Raw genomic sequence first — 15871 nt, forward strand, 5'->3', positions numbered from 1 at the left:
TGTAAAAGATGGATTATAAAAAGAAACTAGGTCAGCCACTCAGATGTTGACATTTTAAGTTTTCACATTTAAAAAAAATCAAATTCAAGTAAAACAGTGAAAACAATTATTTGTTTTTATAATTCTTTTAATGACCACAACTTCTTAAGATGCTTGTTTCTTCAGGCTTGAGTATTTACTAACAATGTTTTTTCTACTCTAACATGGATTAATCAGTCTAAATATAATCATACGTTAACTGCAACAGGCATAAAATTAAATGTGCCTTTATTGAGTTGCATCTGGTTGAATATTTGAAGAGCATGTATACAAATTCCAGAAGCATTGGAATGGACAGGGAAAACCCCATAAAAATTAACTTGCCAGACAATACAGGCATTGTGGTGCGTGGACACTCATTCAGGAAAGAGAACTGGGGGTAAAGAGTTTCACTGCATTAGTGCATATTATTTATCCTGAAGTCAAGGAAGAATCTACGGTGTGTTAAGGGATTAGTTTCAGATGAAGAGGAAGGAACAGTGTGATGACCCACTACACACCACTTCAGAAGGACGGAAAGATGAGGCTCTTTTGAGCCACTAAAACAAAGGACAGGACCTAGTGGCAATGGTATCTTAATCATCTGGATTACAACACTGAAAAGCAACGGTATAATGCAGACTTCAAGATAACTTTTGTTTTAGAAAGTAGAGGATAAATACAGAAGCACATACTTTAGATTTTGTTTTGGCTATTTAGGGAGGAAAAGGGGTAGGTTAAAAAGATCTAAAGACAGAAAAGTAATTTGAAAGAACGACATCATGGAAGAGGAGGTTTCAAGAAGCCATGGAAAGAACGGAGAGACAATGATAAGGATAATGAACTTGGGAAAAGGGCATTTCAGCCGTCTCCTAGAGCCAGTAGATATAGCTGCATAAGTGACAAAAAATACAAACAAGCTGACAATTTCTGAAGAACACTATGCAAAAGCTATCCCACTAGGAGGAAAGACAGAAGTAAAATAAGAAAGAGATTATAATTGCCTAAGGAAGTTATTTACAGACCTGAAAACCTATAATAATTTTACACAGAACAAAATGAGGCATCTAAGTGCAGATATCCACACATGTACAAAGTCAAGCAAAACCAGTCAAAGGCTATTACAGTTCGGAAGGTACAAACTATTTTATGAGTATACCAGAAGTGAGATGACAAAAAAATTGCCATTATTTCAGTAGAAAGAACAGCAAGTATTAAGTGATGTACAAAATGCTGAAACTCTTTCAGGAGTGGAAAATGCTGAAAGAACTTCAGCATTCTCTTTTCTCCAGTCTTCAGGAAAGAAAAGAACCATCTAAGTACTTACTGCTATCAAAGAACTGGGAGTAAAACAACAGTAGAATTAGAATGAATTGGATAATATTTAAGTACAAATGTGGTCCAGATTGCAAAGTATGATAAAATTCACCCTAAACTGAAATTATCCCTAAACCATTAGTAAACGTAGTAAGGAAGAACAGACAGACTGAAAAGAGAAATCAAAGTTTTCTGCTCTTTTGTGCCAACAAGGCCACAGTTAAATCCCTCTAGTTCTGGGCACAAGAGTTTTAGAGAGATAAGGAGAAAGTCCAAGTCCAGAGGAGATTACCAGAAGCCATCTTAGATTTAGACAACATAACCTAAAAAAGAAGGAACCGAACTTCGTAAAAAAATTATCTGCAAAAATGAAGATTACAGCTTTCAACAGCATAAACGATGGCTAACAAAAAGATAAGGAGCACTTGTTATCCCTGTTCATTGTGGAAAGGACAAGAAAAAGTTAATACGGAAGTAAGGAAGATTGATTAAACATCAGGAAATTTGTCTAACTGACTATAAAACATTGGAACTTTCTGTCTGGGATTTTTCTAAAAACTTATTTATTAGAGCCTCATGGATAGATGAGAGGTTAAGTTGTCAGACATCTGGATCCTTGCCATAGCAATGGATTAAAGGATCTCTGAGGGTTCCTTCCAACTTCACATTTCTCTGAGTGGAGCAAGCTGCAATTGTAAATCAGGGTGGTCCAGCTCATTTTCAGGATCTCTCAGTGCCATGGACTCTTTCCTTGCTGATAGCAGCAGTTGTCAAATACACAGTTCTGCAGCTGCCAGTCTGATCCTGGTCTGTCTTCTGCTGGGCCTGTGGTAGCAATTCTGCTGCAAGAGGGGAAGCGAGCTGTGGCAGGCAGAAGGCAGTTTTCACATTCAGGCTGCCTCTACTGCTGTAGGTCTACAGCTGTCCCCCATCATCTTTAGAGAATGAGGCAGGGGAGCTGGATCTGATCTACAAGCTGGCAGTCAAGTACTAAAAAAAATAATAAATCTACTCATTTGTATGCTGTTTTAGTTATGCAATATAATGACCTTTAGTACTACAGTCTTCACAACTGAACTGCTTCTTATGTAAAAACTTACTGTGCTTTTTCAAGAAAAATGAAATTATCAGACTGGTCATCTATCTAAACAGCTGTATATTATTTTCATTTAGAGAGAGTGGTCACAAGACAATTAACATCTGTAAAACTATGCCCAACTATTTGTTGAGTGGGCCTCAACATATCCTGTTGTTAAGATATTTCATTTTTCAATTTAAAATGCATCAGATGGTTCTAAACAGGCAGCAATTTTCCTTACATTACCTGTTTATTCATGCTTTTGCTATCACAGCACTACTGATAAAGTGACAGATGCCTAAAAATTGTGATGAAAGTGCGATAAGCCATGTACAAGGATTTGCAGGCTTACCTTATGATGACAGCAGTGACATTTTGTGCCTGAGAGCCCCCAAAAAGAGTGGAATTAAAATTTCAGTTCTACGCTTCAGATAAATGCAACAAAGTCATGATAGTTTACATAATTTAGGACTCTTACTTTAACATATTTGCATTCTGTAAAACAGTTTCAGTAAAAATAAAATCAGCTATGTAAACTTACTTACCTAAATCAGGCTTTAACTCAGTTGGCAAACTTAGCTTCCTGGACATCTTTGCTGAAAAGTGAAGTACATCTTTTTTTTTTAAAAAGAATAAACATGATTCTGCTGGCCTTTATTTGCTTCTTTCCCAATATTTAATATATCATTGTTTATTACATTAATTGCAGTACTTAACAGGATTTCTACTAAAGCAGAGCCTCACTTCCACAAGGGAGGGGTGCAAAGTAAAATGTGGAAGATATCAAAACCCCCAAATACAGCATTTTATGACTTTTGCCAAGCTCCATTTCTCCTCAGGCTTCAGGCAGAACTTGATGGATTGGATGAATTTTGCTTTGGCTCAACCTCAAGTTTTATCTCCTCAGGTGAGAGGACAGAACACAGACTCTTGGCTATTGCAAGAATGTGCACTGAAGTTTACATAAAGTTAACATCCCATCCCCTCTTCTTCTGCCCTACTTCCTGAGCAAACCTGAGATATTTAAAATAGAGAAAAGATGAACTTCTAATTATACTAAAACATTAATGCACATGTGTAAAAAGCTAATAATCTGACATGCAATCTGCAACCTCAGAAGAATGAAGACATTACAGAGAATAAGTATTAAATCAGCAGCATACAAACACTTGCAACACTGTCAAACAAAAGATAGTATAATTTTGATAATATTGCTGAAGTAAAAAATAGCACTCAAACTCATCCCTGACTTGGAAAATTCTCTTTATAGGAATGGAAATCTTGCAGTCCATTTAAAATGCAGTACGATACTAACAAATGGTGCTATAATAAAAGTCACTAGTAAACTAGTAGCCATACATCCCTCTTCCATCTTTCTTTCAACAATTACTGGAGAAGGAATAATTTTGATGTAGCTTAACTACTAGACCAGGGCTAGACTCTGAATTTATTTCCCAGCCACATGCTTGAATTTTGATATATCATGTAATTCTTCATTATCTTGTAAGGGTAATACTTCTCTACGTAAAGTAGATGCTGAGAATAGCCTCATAATTCCAGGAGTACCTTGTAACGGATACCAGTCATAAAGCAGCCTAAATCTTGCTGCTTCTCTCAGCTAAAAATGGAGTTAATTCATTCTAATTATCATTTTAACAGAAATAATTTCATTTTCTACATATCCTGAAGAACAGCATGTGATTTAGTTACTTCCACTCCTTCAAAAAGTGAAATACTTCATTCTATCATCAATTATGTTCATCAATATTGCAAATGCTAGTTATCTGAATAGTTGAACAGTTTTATTCCTGTCATACATTATAAAAATTTGAGAATAAGACTCCAGAAATAATCTCCTAATTTCCTTCATGTGTCAATGTTACAAAGTATGTCCTATTCAAATTAAATTGAAATTACTTACTCTCAGATTGAACTGCTAGGCACTAACTTATTTTAGTGCAGGCTGAAACTGAAAAGGGCAGTCCAACTACATGTTTTCTGCCCTCATCCTGGCATTGGCACTGGCATCTGCCCAGCTTAATGGTGAGGCCAAAACTCATCTTAATGAAATTTCTGCCAATGGTTGTTTTCAACAAGATCAACTCCTGTTTCAGATCAGCGCTCAGCTATACAAACAGAAAACCATGGTACAAAACAGTAGTAGTGACCAGGTGTGACCATCTTTTTGCTGTCAGCTTGAACTTACATCAGCTTGAAAAGAGATCATGAAACCTCATCTGGAATTGTGAATTACAAGATGGGCGTTCCTTATCATAAGACCTGTTTTCTGTGTTAGACATGTAAATCATAAAAGCTGAGATACTGAACAAAAGCTCAAGTATGCACACAGAAAATAATTTATTTTTGGCTTTTCGCAGCTTTTACCATGTGCGAATACCAGCAATAATTAATTAACTTAGTCACTTTGAAGACCAGAGCAGTTCACTTTTGGCTTTTCAAATACAAATGTTTAACACAATTTTAACAACTTGGCAAAAACGGACAAAAGAGATACTAGGTAACAGGTAATATAGCAGGTAATAACAAGTACAGCAAGCATGTTGGATTCTAAGCGTCAGTCTACAGTTTTAGCTTTTTGTTCCTTAGTGAAAGGCCAGCGGTGTGAAGTAGGTTGATAAGGTGGAACAAATTTGTCAGACATCATTTTCCACAAACACTGAACTACTCCTCATTAATAGGACAAGAGGATACACAAATTGGTAAAAAGATGTCATTGCTAGAAATCATGAATTAATGTGCTATGCAAAAAAAATACATTTCAAAACATACATTAACGTGTCAAAAACCTCAATAATTCAAATGTAAATAGGAAACAAGAACCTATTTAAATAGCAGTAGTGCCATCTTGCGTTTAAAGAAAGAAGTGCCTGAAGATGCAATAAGAAAATAGGAATATTCCACCAGCTAAGCCAGTTTTAACTAACATTCATTAGTATAAAAAACCTGCCTGTATTCGTATCTGGCTTATGGTTTACAATAGTTTTGGAAAATTCAGTTTTGCTATGCCTCAGATGAAAAACAGCAACATGCTAGACAACTTCTGCAACACAAAAGATATAAATCAGAGAAACTGAAGATATAGGATGGAGATCTACAGAGAGCATGCTCAATGTCAGGCTTTTTACTCCAGTTGTACAACAGGGCAAAGGTGATGGTGGCTGCACCTGCTGGGTATGGCGGACCTCAAGTAGTAGCTGTCATATCAGCGTTTAATACCCCTCTTGGTGGTGGTGGTTGCTGCAGCATTTACAGCCAAGATTACCCTTCCGCAGCTGGTGTGAGACAAGGAGACAGAGACCGTGGAGCCATTTTGCTCCTACTGGCACACTGTTGCTCAAGGCAACAGTGACTATTTTGCCTGTGTTTAGACCTACATTTAACACTCCTCTAAATTAGAAAACCTAGAGTCATACACAGGCACACACACATTCCTTCTGTCGCTAATATATAGAATTGTGTCCTATAAAAGTATGGTATTAGAGAACTGTCCAAAAACAACGTTCAGGATTCTTGGAGATTTCTCATAGGTCAGGCTTGAGGGGGCAGGTGTTAAAATATAAAAGGTTACCTTGGCATAGTGTGTTATATTTCAGCACGGCAGGCTCAACCAATTCAATGAAGAAAACCTGAAGGCTGAGACATGACTGAACTATCAATAGGAAGCTGTGGCTTAAAAGTAATAGTTACATTTTATTTGCAATGGGTCATCCTGAGCTGATGCTTTACAATGTATAGCACATCAGTTTGAAAGCTATAAGGAATGGATGAAAAAAAAAAAAAAATCACTATTTAAGGAAACAGTCTAAACCCTTTAAAAAAATTCTAAAGATTATAAAAAGAGACAAGTGTCTTGGTGTTTTGACAGACAATAGAACAGTTTACATGAAGCCTATTTCATTTAACATTTCATGAGAAATAACTAAGCAGCTTAGAATTTGTCAGACAAAGTTCCCAAATTATTCTATATTTGACAACTACACAGAAGTGAGAGGTTTACATTACCAATTTCAAGATGCTTGAAGAACTGAGTATCGTACTGGTGGCAGTACAATAGAGAAATAGATTATCAATGCTGAAATCTCTAAATTTGATATAAGAATAATAAAAACATTTTACAAGAGAATGTAAGAAAAGATGTACTTTATATATCCAAAATTAGATCAAAGTATTAAAACCACACTGGAAGAAACAGCCTTACTCTGGCATTAAGGCAAATCAGAACTTATTATGAGCATCTTAAGATTTGATTCCATGAAAACAGCACTAACAGTCAGTGACTTTAGCACTGTTTGAAAAATTTAGGTGTACACTTAGAACGTAACAGATGTGAGAAAACTTATGTCAATAGTGACAGCAGGTATTATGGAAGCTTGGAATTAAAGCTACTCTGCTTAGATCTGCCTACTGTTTGCAATTGTTTTTAAATTTATAAACTGCAGAAAATAAAACCAATTTTCCTGAAAAGTATTTGACATGTAGCCTACTGGAACAGCTATGAAGGTCTTAGAGTCTACAATATTTTGCATGCACCTTTACTAAAGCTTCTTCCAGAAATGGGCATTACGATACCTCTTAACTTCTGACCTGATTCATAGCTATATATTTAATTGCATATATCTCATGTCAAATAATTAACTGACCAAAGTATAAGAAAAACAGCCTAAGATTTTTTTTCTACTGAAGTTGGATCACAATGCCTGTCTATAAAAATGACATGGCCTTAGAAATTCAGTACTTCCTACCAATTCTTCTTCCTGTAAGCTCATCTACAATTGGCACACTTCTCTGTACTACTTCACAGCACATTATTTATACTTTCAAATATTTGCCATTCCTAAGAGAAATGGCTGCTTTTAGTAATGGCCACAGTATTTTCTATAATTTCTACAAATAGTTAGTTAAAGCAAGTATCTCCATATATCCAAGGTAATTGCAACGTTTCCGAAGTTCACCTCTGATGCAAATAAAAGGGAAATGTGACCCAAAAGCAACATATTCACAATAGGTCTTTAACTTGAGTTACTACCCATTCCTTAGCACGGAACATTCACAGCTATTTAGAAAAAAACCCAGAAGACCAACTGATCTTAATATATGTGACAAAGCTGAAGTGTTGGTACATGAAGCATTTACATTTTGTTTTATTTATGCTATTGTTGCAGTCTTAGATGGTTTTTGATCCTTTAACGATGCAAGAATCCTTGTCTGATACTGTCACTAATGCTAGAAATCTGTAGAAATGAAGATGTCTCTACATAAGTTTCAATACAAGGGCTTTATGATTATGATTAAATTGACAAAGGCTTCATATTTCTACATGCATATGTATTATGTTACCACTTTACAGTCCTATCACTAAAATGAAATTATTTCTCATTTTGCAAGCAGTATTCCCTTACTCACCATTCCCATGTGACAAAAAACACAGGAGTGATATTAACAGCAACTGAACTTATCAATGTAAATAATTCTTGTTCTGTTTCACAATCCATTTGACAGGTTATATTTCACACATTGACAAAGAATGGAAAGAACTTGAACTGATTGCACTATATGCCGGTGCAAAGAGCTAGAACCATGCTACCTGAATCAAAATTCATCCATGTGAACACAGCTGATGGTAAACAATTTGTTTCATACAACATGGTGAAGTTAATGACAGTAGTGACAGTCACATTTTACAAAGCTCATTGTCCATTCACATTTAGTTGGCAATTCAGTTTAAAACAATGAAATGCAAAAACATGCAACTATTAACACCAGAGGTGTTTTACTCATGTGGAAGAGCTTAGAATACAAGTTCAGAAAGAGCCATGCAGAGTAAACATGCCAGACAAGGTACAGAAAACATGGCAGTGAAAAAAACATCCAGTGCACGGCATCGAACCACTCAAAACTAACAGAATGCAGATGAAATAATTAAGTTTCTTTAAACTTCCAATAAACTGTGCAAGTTACACAAATCACAGTATGGGCTGACTGGGAGACACTTATGAATTACACATCAAATACGTTGTCTCAATTAACTCTGCATTTAACTTATACCCTGAAGAATGCATTACTTTTAAATAAATGTTTTGCTTTTTTAGCTGTGAAAAACATGCACAATACTTTCACTTGAAAGGCTTCAAGCTGAATCAGATAATAGTTCTATATATTTGTCATTAGCATGTTTTATTAATACTCTAACAGTACTCTGAAAGAAGTGAAAAAATAATGAAGTCACACTCAAACACTGTTTTTTGCACAAGACAGGCTGTCTTAAGTTCAGAAGAGATTGCTTTGGGACAAAAGGGAAACATTACCTCATCAACAGGCATTGACATAACAGACAAGATTAAGGGTTGTTTTTCTCATTAGAGGAACGGAACCTGAATTTCTAGTTAGCCTTAATTTCCTTTAGGAGAACATATTAATCAATACTCATGTAAATGATACTCAATTTTTTTTAAGTACAGATGAATTGACATAATATAGTGTTGACAGCTATTTGCTTTCTTGAATTATATCCAGGCTTCCACTGTCTCAGAACTAACTTCCCTAACATTTCTGTTATCACTGCAAGAAGGGCTCAACGTAGTACTGAGTCAGGGCATATTCTTGCTCTTCCTCTTTCTGTACCTCCAAAAAGATTCCAAAGACTACTTCATCATACTTGCATTTATCTCACCAAATTTTGAATGACTCTTCTTCTCAATTACTGAATTGCAATGAAAGGGATTAATGGTTTAGGATAAAAGTTAAATTGCCAAACAGGAAATCAAAGGGATACCACAGGAAAAGAAATCTCTTCCTCTCTAGTCAACCTATGGTTCTACACAACCTATGAAATAGTAGTTTAGCAAACAGCTTTACTATATAAAGTAGTTTCAACTTTTTGATCTGACTAAAGAGATAAAATGAAATCCTCCTACAATGATATACTAATGTACTAAATGAAAACAAAATGAACTATTAACACAGTGATTCTGAAGTGAAAATAAACCATATCCCAGTTCAGGAAGAAGAGTCCCTTTCCCAAAACTAAATCATACAGCCTCTCGCCTTCATTTATTTAATGACCCAGTTGTCAGAAGCAGAGGTAACTTCCATTCCAATCACAAAAGGGTTCAATCTACCTGCATACAACATATTCCAAGGCAATTTTGTCACCAAATTGTTAAGACACAAGTCTGGAGTTGGTAGGGTATTGTGTCACTGTTGGATGCAAAAAAGTAAATAGAGTTCTGGAACAGTAATGGGGTATACTTTTTATATATATATATATTTGACCAAGTCCTCTTCCAGTTGATTAAATGAAAATATGATACTACCTCTGTCTTGACCATAGTCATATAGAAATCTGACCATATGGCTATGAATGCAACACATCGAAAGAAATTAAATCAGCCACATGTTCTCAAAGAGAACGTACCTTTGCAAAAGTAGTGGAATAATGTTGTGACTTGCATAGACTGAACTCTTAGTACAGATTAGAATTTCACCCACCCAGAAAATAAAGAAGCACACTTGTAAAATCAGAGAATTTAAACCACCAATATCCTTGATTTTTTTAGGAATTATTGTGCCCAGCATATTTAGTACAGAAGCAGCCCACAGAATTACCAATTAGCATAAAGAATGAAAAATTAATAACTCAATGCATTGAAGTTTGAATTTCATTTTGTTTTTTTGCTGCTGGGTTAGTGTTGCATAGAGTAAGGCACTGGATTAGGAACAGAGCAGAATTTTTCTAGTTCCTACCTATGTCATTGGCTACCATCTTGGAAAACTTTCTGCTTTTGGTCTTCACTGTAAATAATATTTTAATAAAAAAGATCAATCTAAGTATCAAAGGATGAACTGAAGAAAAAAATAAGACTACAGAAAAGAAAAATACTGTACCCTTTTCTATAAAATTATTCATTTTTTGATCATCATCATCAGAATTGTTTGGTGAACCAGAACCTATGAGTGAAGACAGAATGAAATGGATATACAAACATGTATCTGACACAAAACCAATGTATTAATACAAGCTTTGAGTTTAAGAAAGATACAAAGATGTATTAAAATATCAAATACTGATACTGGTATTCTCTGTAGCTGTACTAGATACTATAAAGTCCAAATTATTTTGGTATGACAGGAATTCTGCCATATTGAGATTAACCACAAATTATAATGCAAGGTACAATGTTGCACAGTGCGGCAAGTTTATTGCTAGAAATATTTCCTTCGTTGAATAAAATATTTACATTGAATAACTAGACTGCTGTCCTAATCATTGTTCCAGACACAAAGATTAACCTAAATTATGACTCACAGAACACTGCCATAACAATAAACTCAAAGTTTTGAAAATCTGTTTTTTTTCCCAAGGCAGTGAAGTCACTATCAGGCCACAGTTCTTCAATTATTCTGCAGACAACTCAGAGCCAATGCTGCCACCTGGGATTTTTCTGAATCCTTAATACTGAAAAACCAGTGGTGGCTATAGGCCACAACTTGAGGCTTACCATTGTCATGAAATTAAAACAGTTCAAGTAAAAAAATGCCAAATTTAATTGGATTTTATATTGTGGAAATGTAAAATAAGAACAGAATCCAACCGTTTTGACACTCATGAACACAAAAACTTGACAGTTTACAGTGCTATGCAATGTTTTATGGGTCAGATAAATGCCCTCAGAGCCTAAGCTTATTACCGTTTAACTTCTGTAGAAAAAGCAGGAGATAGTTATCATTTCTCTTGCATTTTCACAGTATTTCTATAGTTCTGTGTTACTAAAACTCTCGTAACTTGCGTAGGCAGGTAGTCACTTTCACAGTCCTCTCAAACGTGCAACCACCCACTGGAGGAAGTCTAATGGAAGTCAGCTTCCACTTCTCTTCACCGGGGCATGGAAAGGTGGAAAAGGTGGAAGATTAAAATCACTTGAACAAATGCAGACTTCAGCCCAAACAGTGGCTGGTCTGGTTTACAGAACATATTGTAACAGTCAAAGCCAATAACGCAACTCAATTGCCAATCCCATCCTCCAATCATAAAGCTAGTAACAAGCAAACTTTTTGTGCTAGTGTATTTTCCTCTTAACTAGAGAGCCTCTAGGCTGGAAAAAGTTTATTTAAATCTGGCCTCTGTCCTGCATCTCAAGCTCACCAATACCGTGCAGCTGATTTCTCTAAAATGTCCTCTCACCTCTCTGAAAATAGAATGCCACTTTCAAGCTTCTTTCTAGTCTTGTGCTCTTGCCCAGAAAAGATGTAAAACTTAAACAAAACCTAAGAAACTGCAGGTCTTCTCTCTTCACAATCACCACCAAATGATTTCCATATCAGGGAGGTGCCTCCCTCCGAGCATCTGTTTCAAAGGACAACTGGAGAAGCCTGCCATGAACCTTATCTCATTCACTGAGAGCTGGGAGGAGAGGGCAGAACCAAGGGAAGCAAGGCACAGTCCAACCTCACTACTTCAAGATTCTATTTTACAGGGAAATGCAACAGTGGCCTCCCCCCTCCATCCTTTGTCCATTCATTATTTTTGGTACTTTAGACTTATTTCTCTTACTATTGTGTGTACACCTAAGACATTATATACTCTTTTCACAGAATACTCAGTTCTCCAAACTTCTAGATTTTATTCTAATATGAACTAACTTCAAAATAGTCTCCTCAGATAGTCAACTCAAATTGGAGATTGATTTCTACCTCTGCAGGATTAGGAATTTCCCCCTAATTCTGTTTTCTTTCAGGACATTTGAATCCATCTATTCTAAGTTGCCTCCTTTTTTGATCCTCAGAGAAATATCCAAATTGTATTAATTTTTAACCTACTTCAGCTAACACAACTCAGACAGGAGGGAGGTAAACAGAGAGGGAGGGCAGGCAAATTGTTAAATTCAGGATTTTTCCATATGAAACTTGATTTTCATCTTTGGGCTTGCTTTCATTGCACTGTTAGTGGAAACGGTGAATTGAGTTTTACTCTAGTTCAACTCCAAATTATGAAAGAAACCCTCTAATCCAAATTAAATAGCGTTTTAAGTTTTAGCAGTACCAGTTGGAAGTGGTTTGGGCTGACATTTGAGTGATGCTGGAGCAAGGGGAAAAGAAGGATACAGATTAAGCGTTACAACTCATTAGCTGTTCATTGTGCACATTTTATAGTAGTCTATCAGAAACTAGACTTAGCCTGGACTTAAGTGGGTCAAATTCCAATGCTTTAGTAAGAATGGTAGTTCTCCTCAATCTTGACAGAGAAAGTGATTTACTGCAACTGCAGCACTGCACAGCAACTTGTTTACAGACATTGGTCTTGATATTTAAAAATGAAATAGGAAAGATGCACTTTATTCTAAACACCAAAAAATTGCTTGCATTAGAAATGATGCTGAAGTTAACAACTTCAGCATACCAATATGTAGCATTACACAGGTTTGTCATGAAATCACATCTTCAGTTAAGACTTTTTAATTAAAATTTCCAGCCAAATTTTGCTTTAATTATAAATAAATCTAATTTACTTTAAGAAAGGGTTAGCAAAAAAGAAAATTACATTGACTGATCTACATGAGTTTTGCACCGTTTAAAATTAACATCAAAAGACAGCAGTTGCCAAATTGGAAATTAAAGTTTGTGTTAATATTTCTACTAGAGCTCCAAACAGGATAATTTGTTTTGTTATGCTTTCAACTTGGCTTTGAAAGGTACAGGCAACAATAGAAAAGGAGTCTATCTTTAGATTCCTATATTGATTACCATTTTGCACTACATTGCAAAGAGTGCACATACTACTTTAGGTACTTGAGTAAACCTGCAATTTTGTCCTTTACTCTCACTTTGAGTACAGCTTTGAATGAAACAGATAAAGTGACATATTACTCTAGAAGTTTTCTCAGAGTAACAGTGAAGACAAGTGACAAATTTTTAGCTACTACATGAAATATTCATCTCAAATACTATATATATTGACATGCACTATTAAGTATTTACATGGCTATAGCCTCAACTAGCCAATATTAAACAAAATTCTAAATAGTATTACATATTGCTGAAGCTTTCATTTAAAATATTCACGTACAGTAGTGGCAACTAAAAAAAAGGAGGGCAGGAGCGTTAAGTATGGCACTCCTACTTCGTAAGGATGCCAGTTTCTGAAGACCTCCGATTCCAAAGAAAAATAGTAATTTACCACTTATGAGGAAGCAGAAGTAATCTTTACCACTTTTGAGGACTCTGAAACACAATCACATGAACTATTACAGGAATTTGTTAATCTCTTATCAATGTTTCAAAATTCCATTGTGCAGTATGTTCCCTGAAGCATAAATATTTCAGATTCTCTCTCTCTTCACTCATCTTTATGACATATTCCTATTGCATCTCTTGAATCAGCCTTGTTTTAAAAATGCAGTTGTGCAACAGAGCAAAATTTATGACAGCTCAAACAGGTTGTGAGAGGACAACAGGATTTATATAATTACTTAACTAGTAAATGTTGACTTAAGCATGCCATCTTCCAGGCAAATAAGCAGCTGAAGATCAGAGAAAGTTATGATTACCTGAAGTGGGTGATTTGCAGCGGTCTTCTGGCACCATTGTACCTTCATTAATATCACAAAGACCTGCTGGAACACAAAACCAGTGTATAATAAATACAGCTGCTATTTTACCCTTTCTTCCACTGCAGTTAGGAACTTCATTTCTTATTAGCTATGAAACAGCCAGTTGTGATAGAATTTCTGTTACGTATTGTTTTTTTTTTTATTTAGACATTACCCACAGTGACTGTAGTGTCACTTCTTAAAGTTCTTTGCAAAATACACCTCCTCATTAAATTTCAGTGAAAACCACCATATTTTCAGCAAGACAGACTTATCAGAACAGTTATTTATTTACATGCTATAGACATAAGTACAAATATAATTTGTTTTGAAAAAATCCTAGTTATACTAAAAATGTAATTGCAAGAGTCAGATGAAAGAGGATCTTGATTACAACCACATGTGCCGTATGATGTGTGAAGCTACAGTGCCTTTTTTCAAATTATTTTCCCACTGTTACAGTGATATGCTTTGTATTTGCTGTTGCATTGCCAAGATCATTTTCCAGCAAAACTCCTTATTGATGTCACTTACAGAATTTAGGTTCTAGGGTGCTTATGAAAGTGTTCTTCCTTGTATGGAAGAATTTCACTAAATTCTTACATCAAATCTGATCATTTGAATAACTGCAATATGTCAATATGTAAAAGCTCATTCCTTCCATTCCAGTGAAGGAAATAAAGCACAGGAGTCCACAATCAGATGCTAAAGACGGAATTTGCCTCATAAGGGTCCTAAATATTATTCCATAGCACTAACTAGAAGTATACAAGGAATTTTTCTATTTTCCTTTTTGACAAGAAATTGCTGTCAAGACTGCCTACGATTAAGAAAAGTTAATTTTATTGATATTTAAGACTGTTAATGCATCTTTAGGTTTATATAATAAAGTTTTCCTTCAGAAATTTCATGATGTGATACTAATGCAGAGAAGCATGTAATACTTAACAGTAATAGTTAAGAAATATTTGGTAAAATGAAAGGGTTTTGCATACACACAAATATTTCAAATGCTCAAAAAGCTTGAGAGGTGTAATGGTAATGGCTAAGGCAACAAGGGCTTACACATGCAAAGCCTGTCTATACAGCTGTATACTACACATTCACTAGTGCATCTTTACATATCTTGACAGACGACAAAAAAAATGGGAACAGTACTACTCTATCAAAGCTTTAAAGTTTCCAAATACTAAACCAGACATTAATCATTTAAAGGAAAAAAGGTTCTCCTGAAATATTATCAATGTGGAACACATTATGTTGCATTCACACACAGTTTCATTTATGCAAAATAGTCTTTAAGATTATTAAGAGCATGTACAGCTTGAACCTCAAAACTCAAGGACTAGGATTAATCTGAAATTGTCAAATGACCTTAAGGCTTGGTTAAACCTACACTTATCAACAGTCCAGGAACTGATTTAAAATCTAGAATGTATGGTGAAATCCCAGGTGGAATCTATACCTTTCTATTACACAGGAGAAAGAAAAAAGCAATTTATTTATAATCTATCAGTAAATCAATGAGCACTATGGAATAATTGTGGTACATATTCTCTAACAAAGTATGATTTGACCTCTGAAAGCACCAGAGTTTTAAACACGCATGGGAGTCTAAATGTTTCGTACTAGAAGGGTTGTGTAAAAAGATTTCTCAAAAATCCAGGTGCTGCTCTCCCAACAAGCAATACAAGTCTTAGATAGTAGCAGTGCTGAGAGAACAAACCTGTACTGTGCGCTTAGAAATAGTTGTGTTTCTAGATCATGCTCCTTCGGGAGCCAAACTGAACAAATCTAAACATGCAGTTCAGGACTTAATTTCTTCTTTCCCTTAAATATTTTAATTCTTTAT

The 15871-nt window shown here is 35.3% G+C and overlaps 1 protein-coding gene across 1 annotated transcript in view; it reads right to left on the minus strand.

Moving 5' to 3' along the window:
• STXBP5 (syntaxin binding protein 5 (tomosyn)) overlaps nucleotides 1-15871 on the minus strand; it is a 109475-nt gene that overhangs the window by 11000 nt on the left and 82604 nt on the right. The window contains exons 18-21 of the mRNA XM_009325374.1: nucleotides 13978-14040; nucleotides 10319-10381; nucleotides 10178-10225; nucleotides 2959-3009 (exon numbers count right to left, since the gene is read on the minus strand). Of these exons, the coding sequence (XP_009323649.1) occupies nucleotides 2959-3009; nucleotides 10178-10225; nucleotides 10319-10381; nucleotides 13978-14040 (225 nt within the window). The remainder of the gene's footprint in view (nucleotides 1-2958; nucleotides 3010-10177; nucleotides 10226-10318; nucleotides 10382-13977; nucleotides 14041-15871) is intronic.

The sequence above is a fragment of the Pygoscelis adeliae genome, unplaced genomic scaffold (assembly GCF_000699105.1).
Source record: "Pygoscelis adeliae isolate BGI_AS28 unplaced genomic scaffold, ASM69910v1 Scaffold300, whole genome shotgun sequence".
Lineage (NCBI taxonomy): Eukaryota > Metazoa > Chordata > Aves > Sphenisciformes > Spheniscidae > Pygoscelis > Pygoscelis adeliae.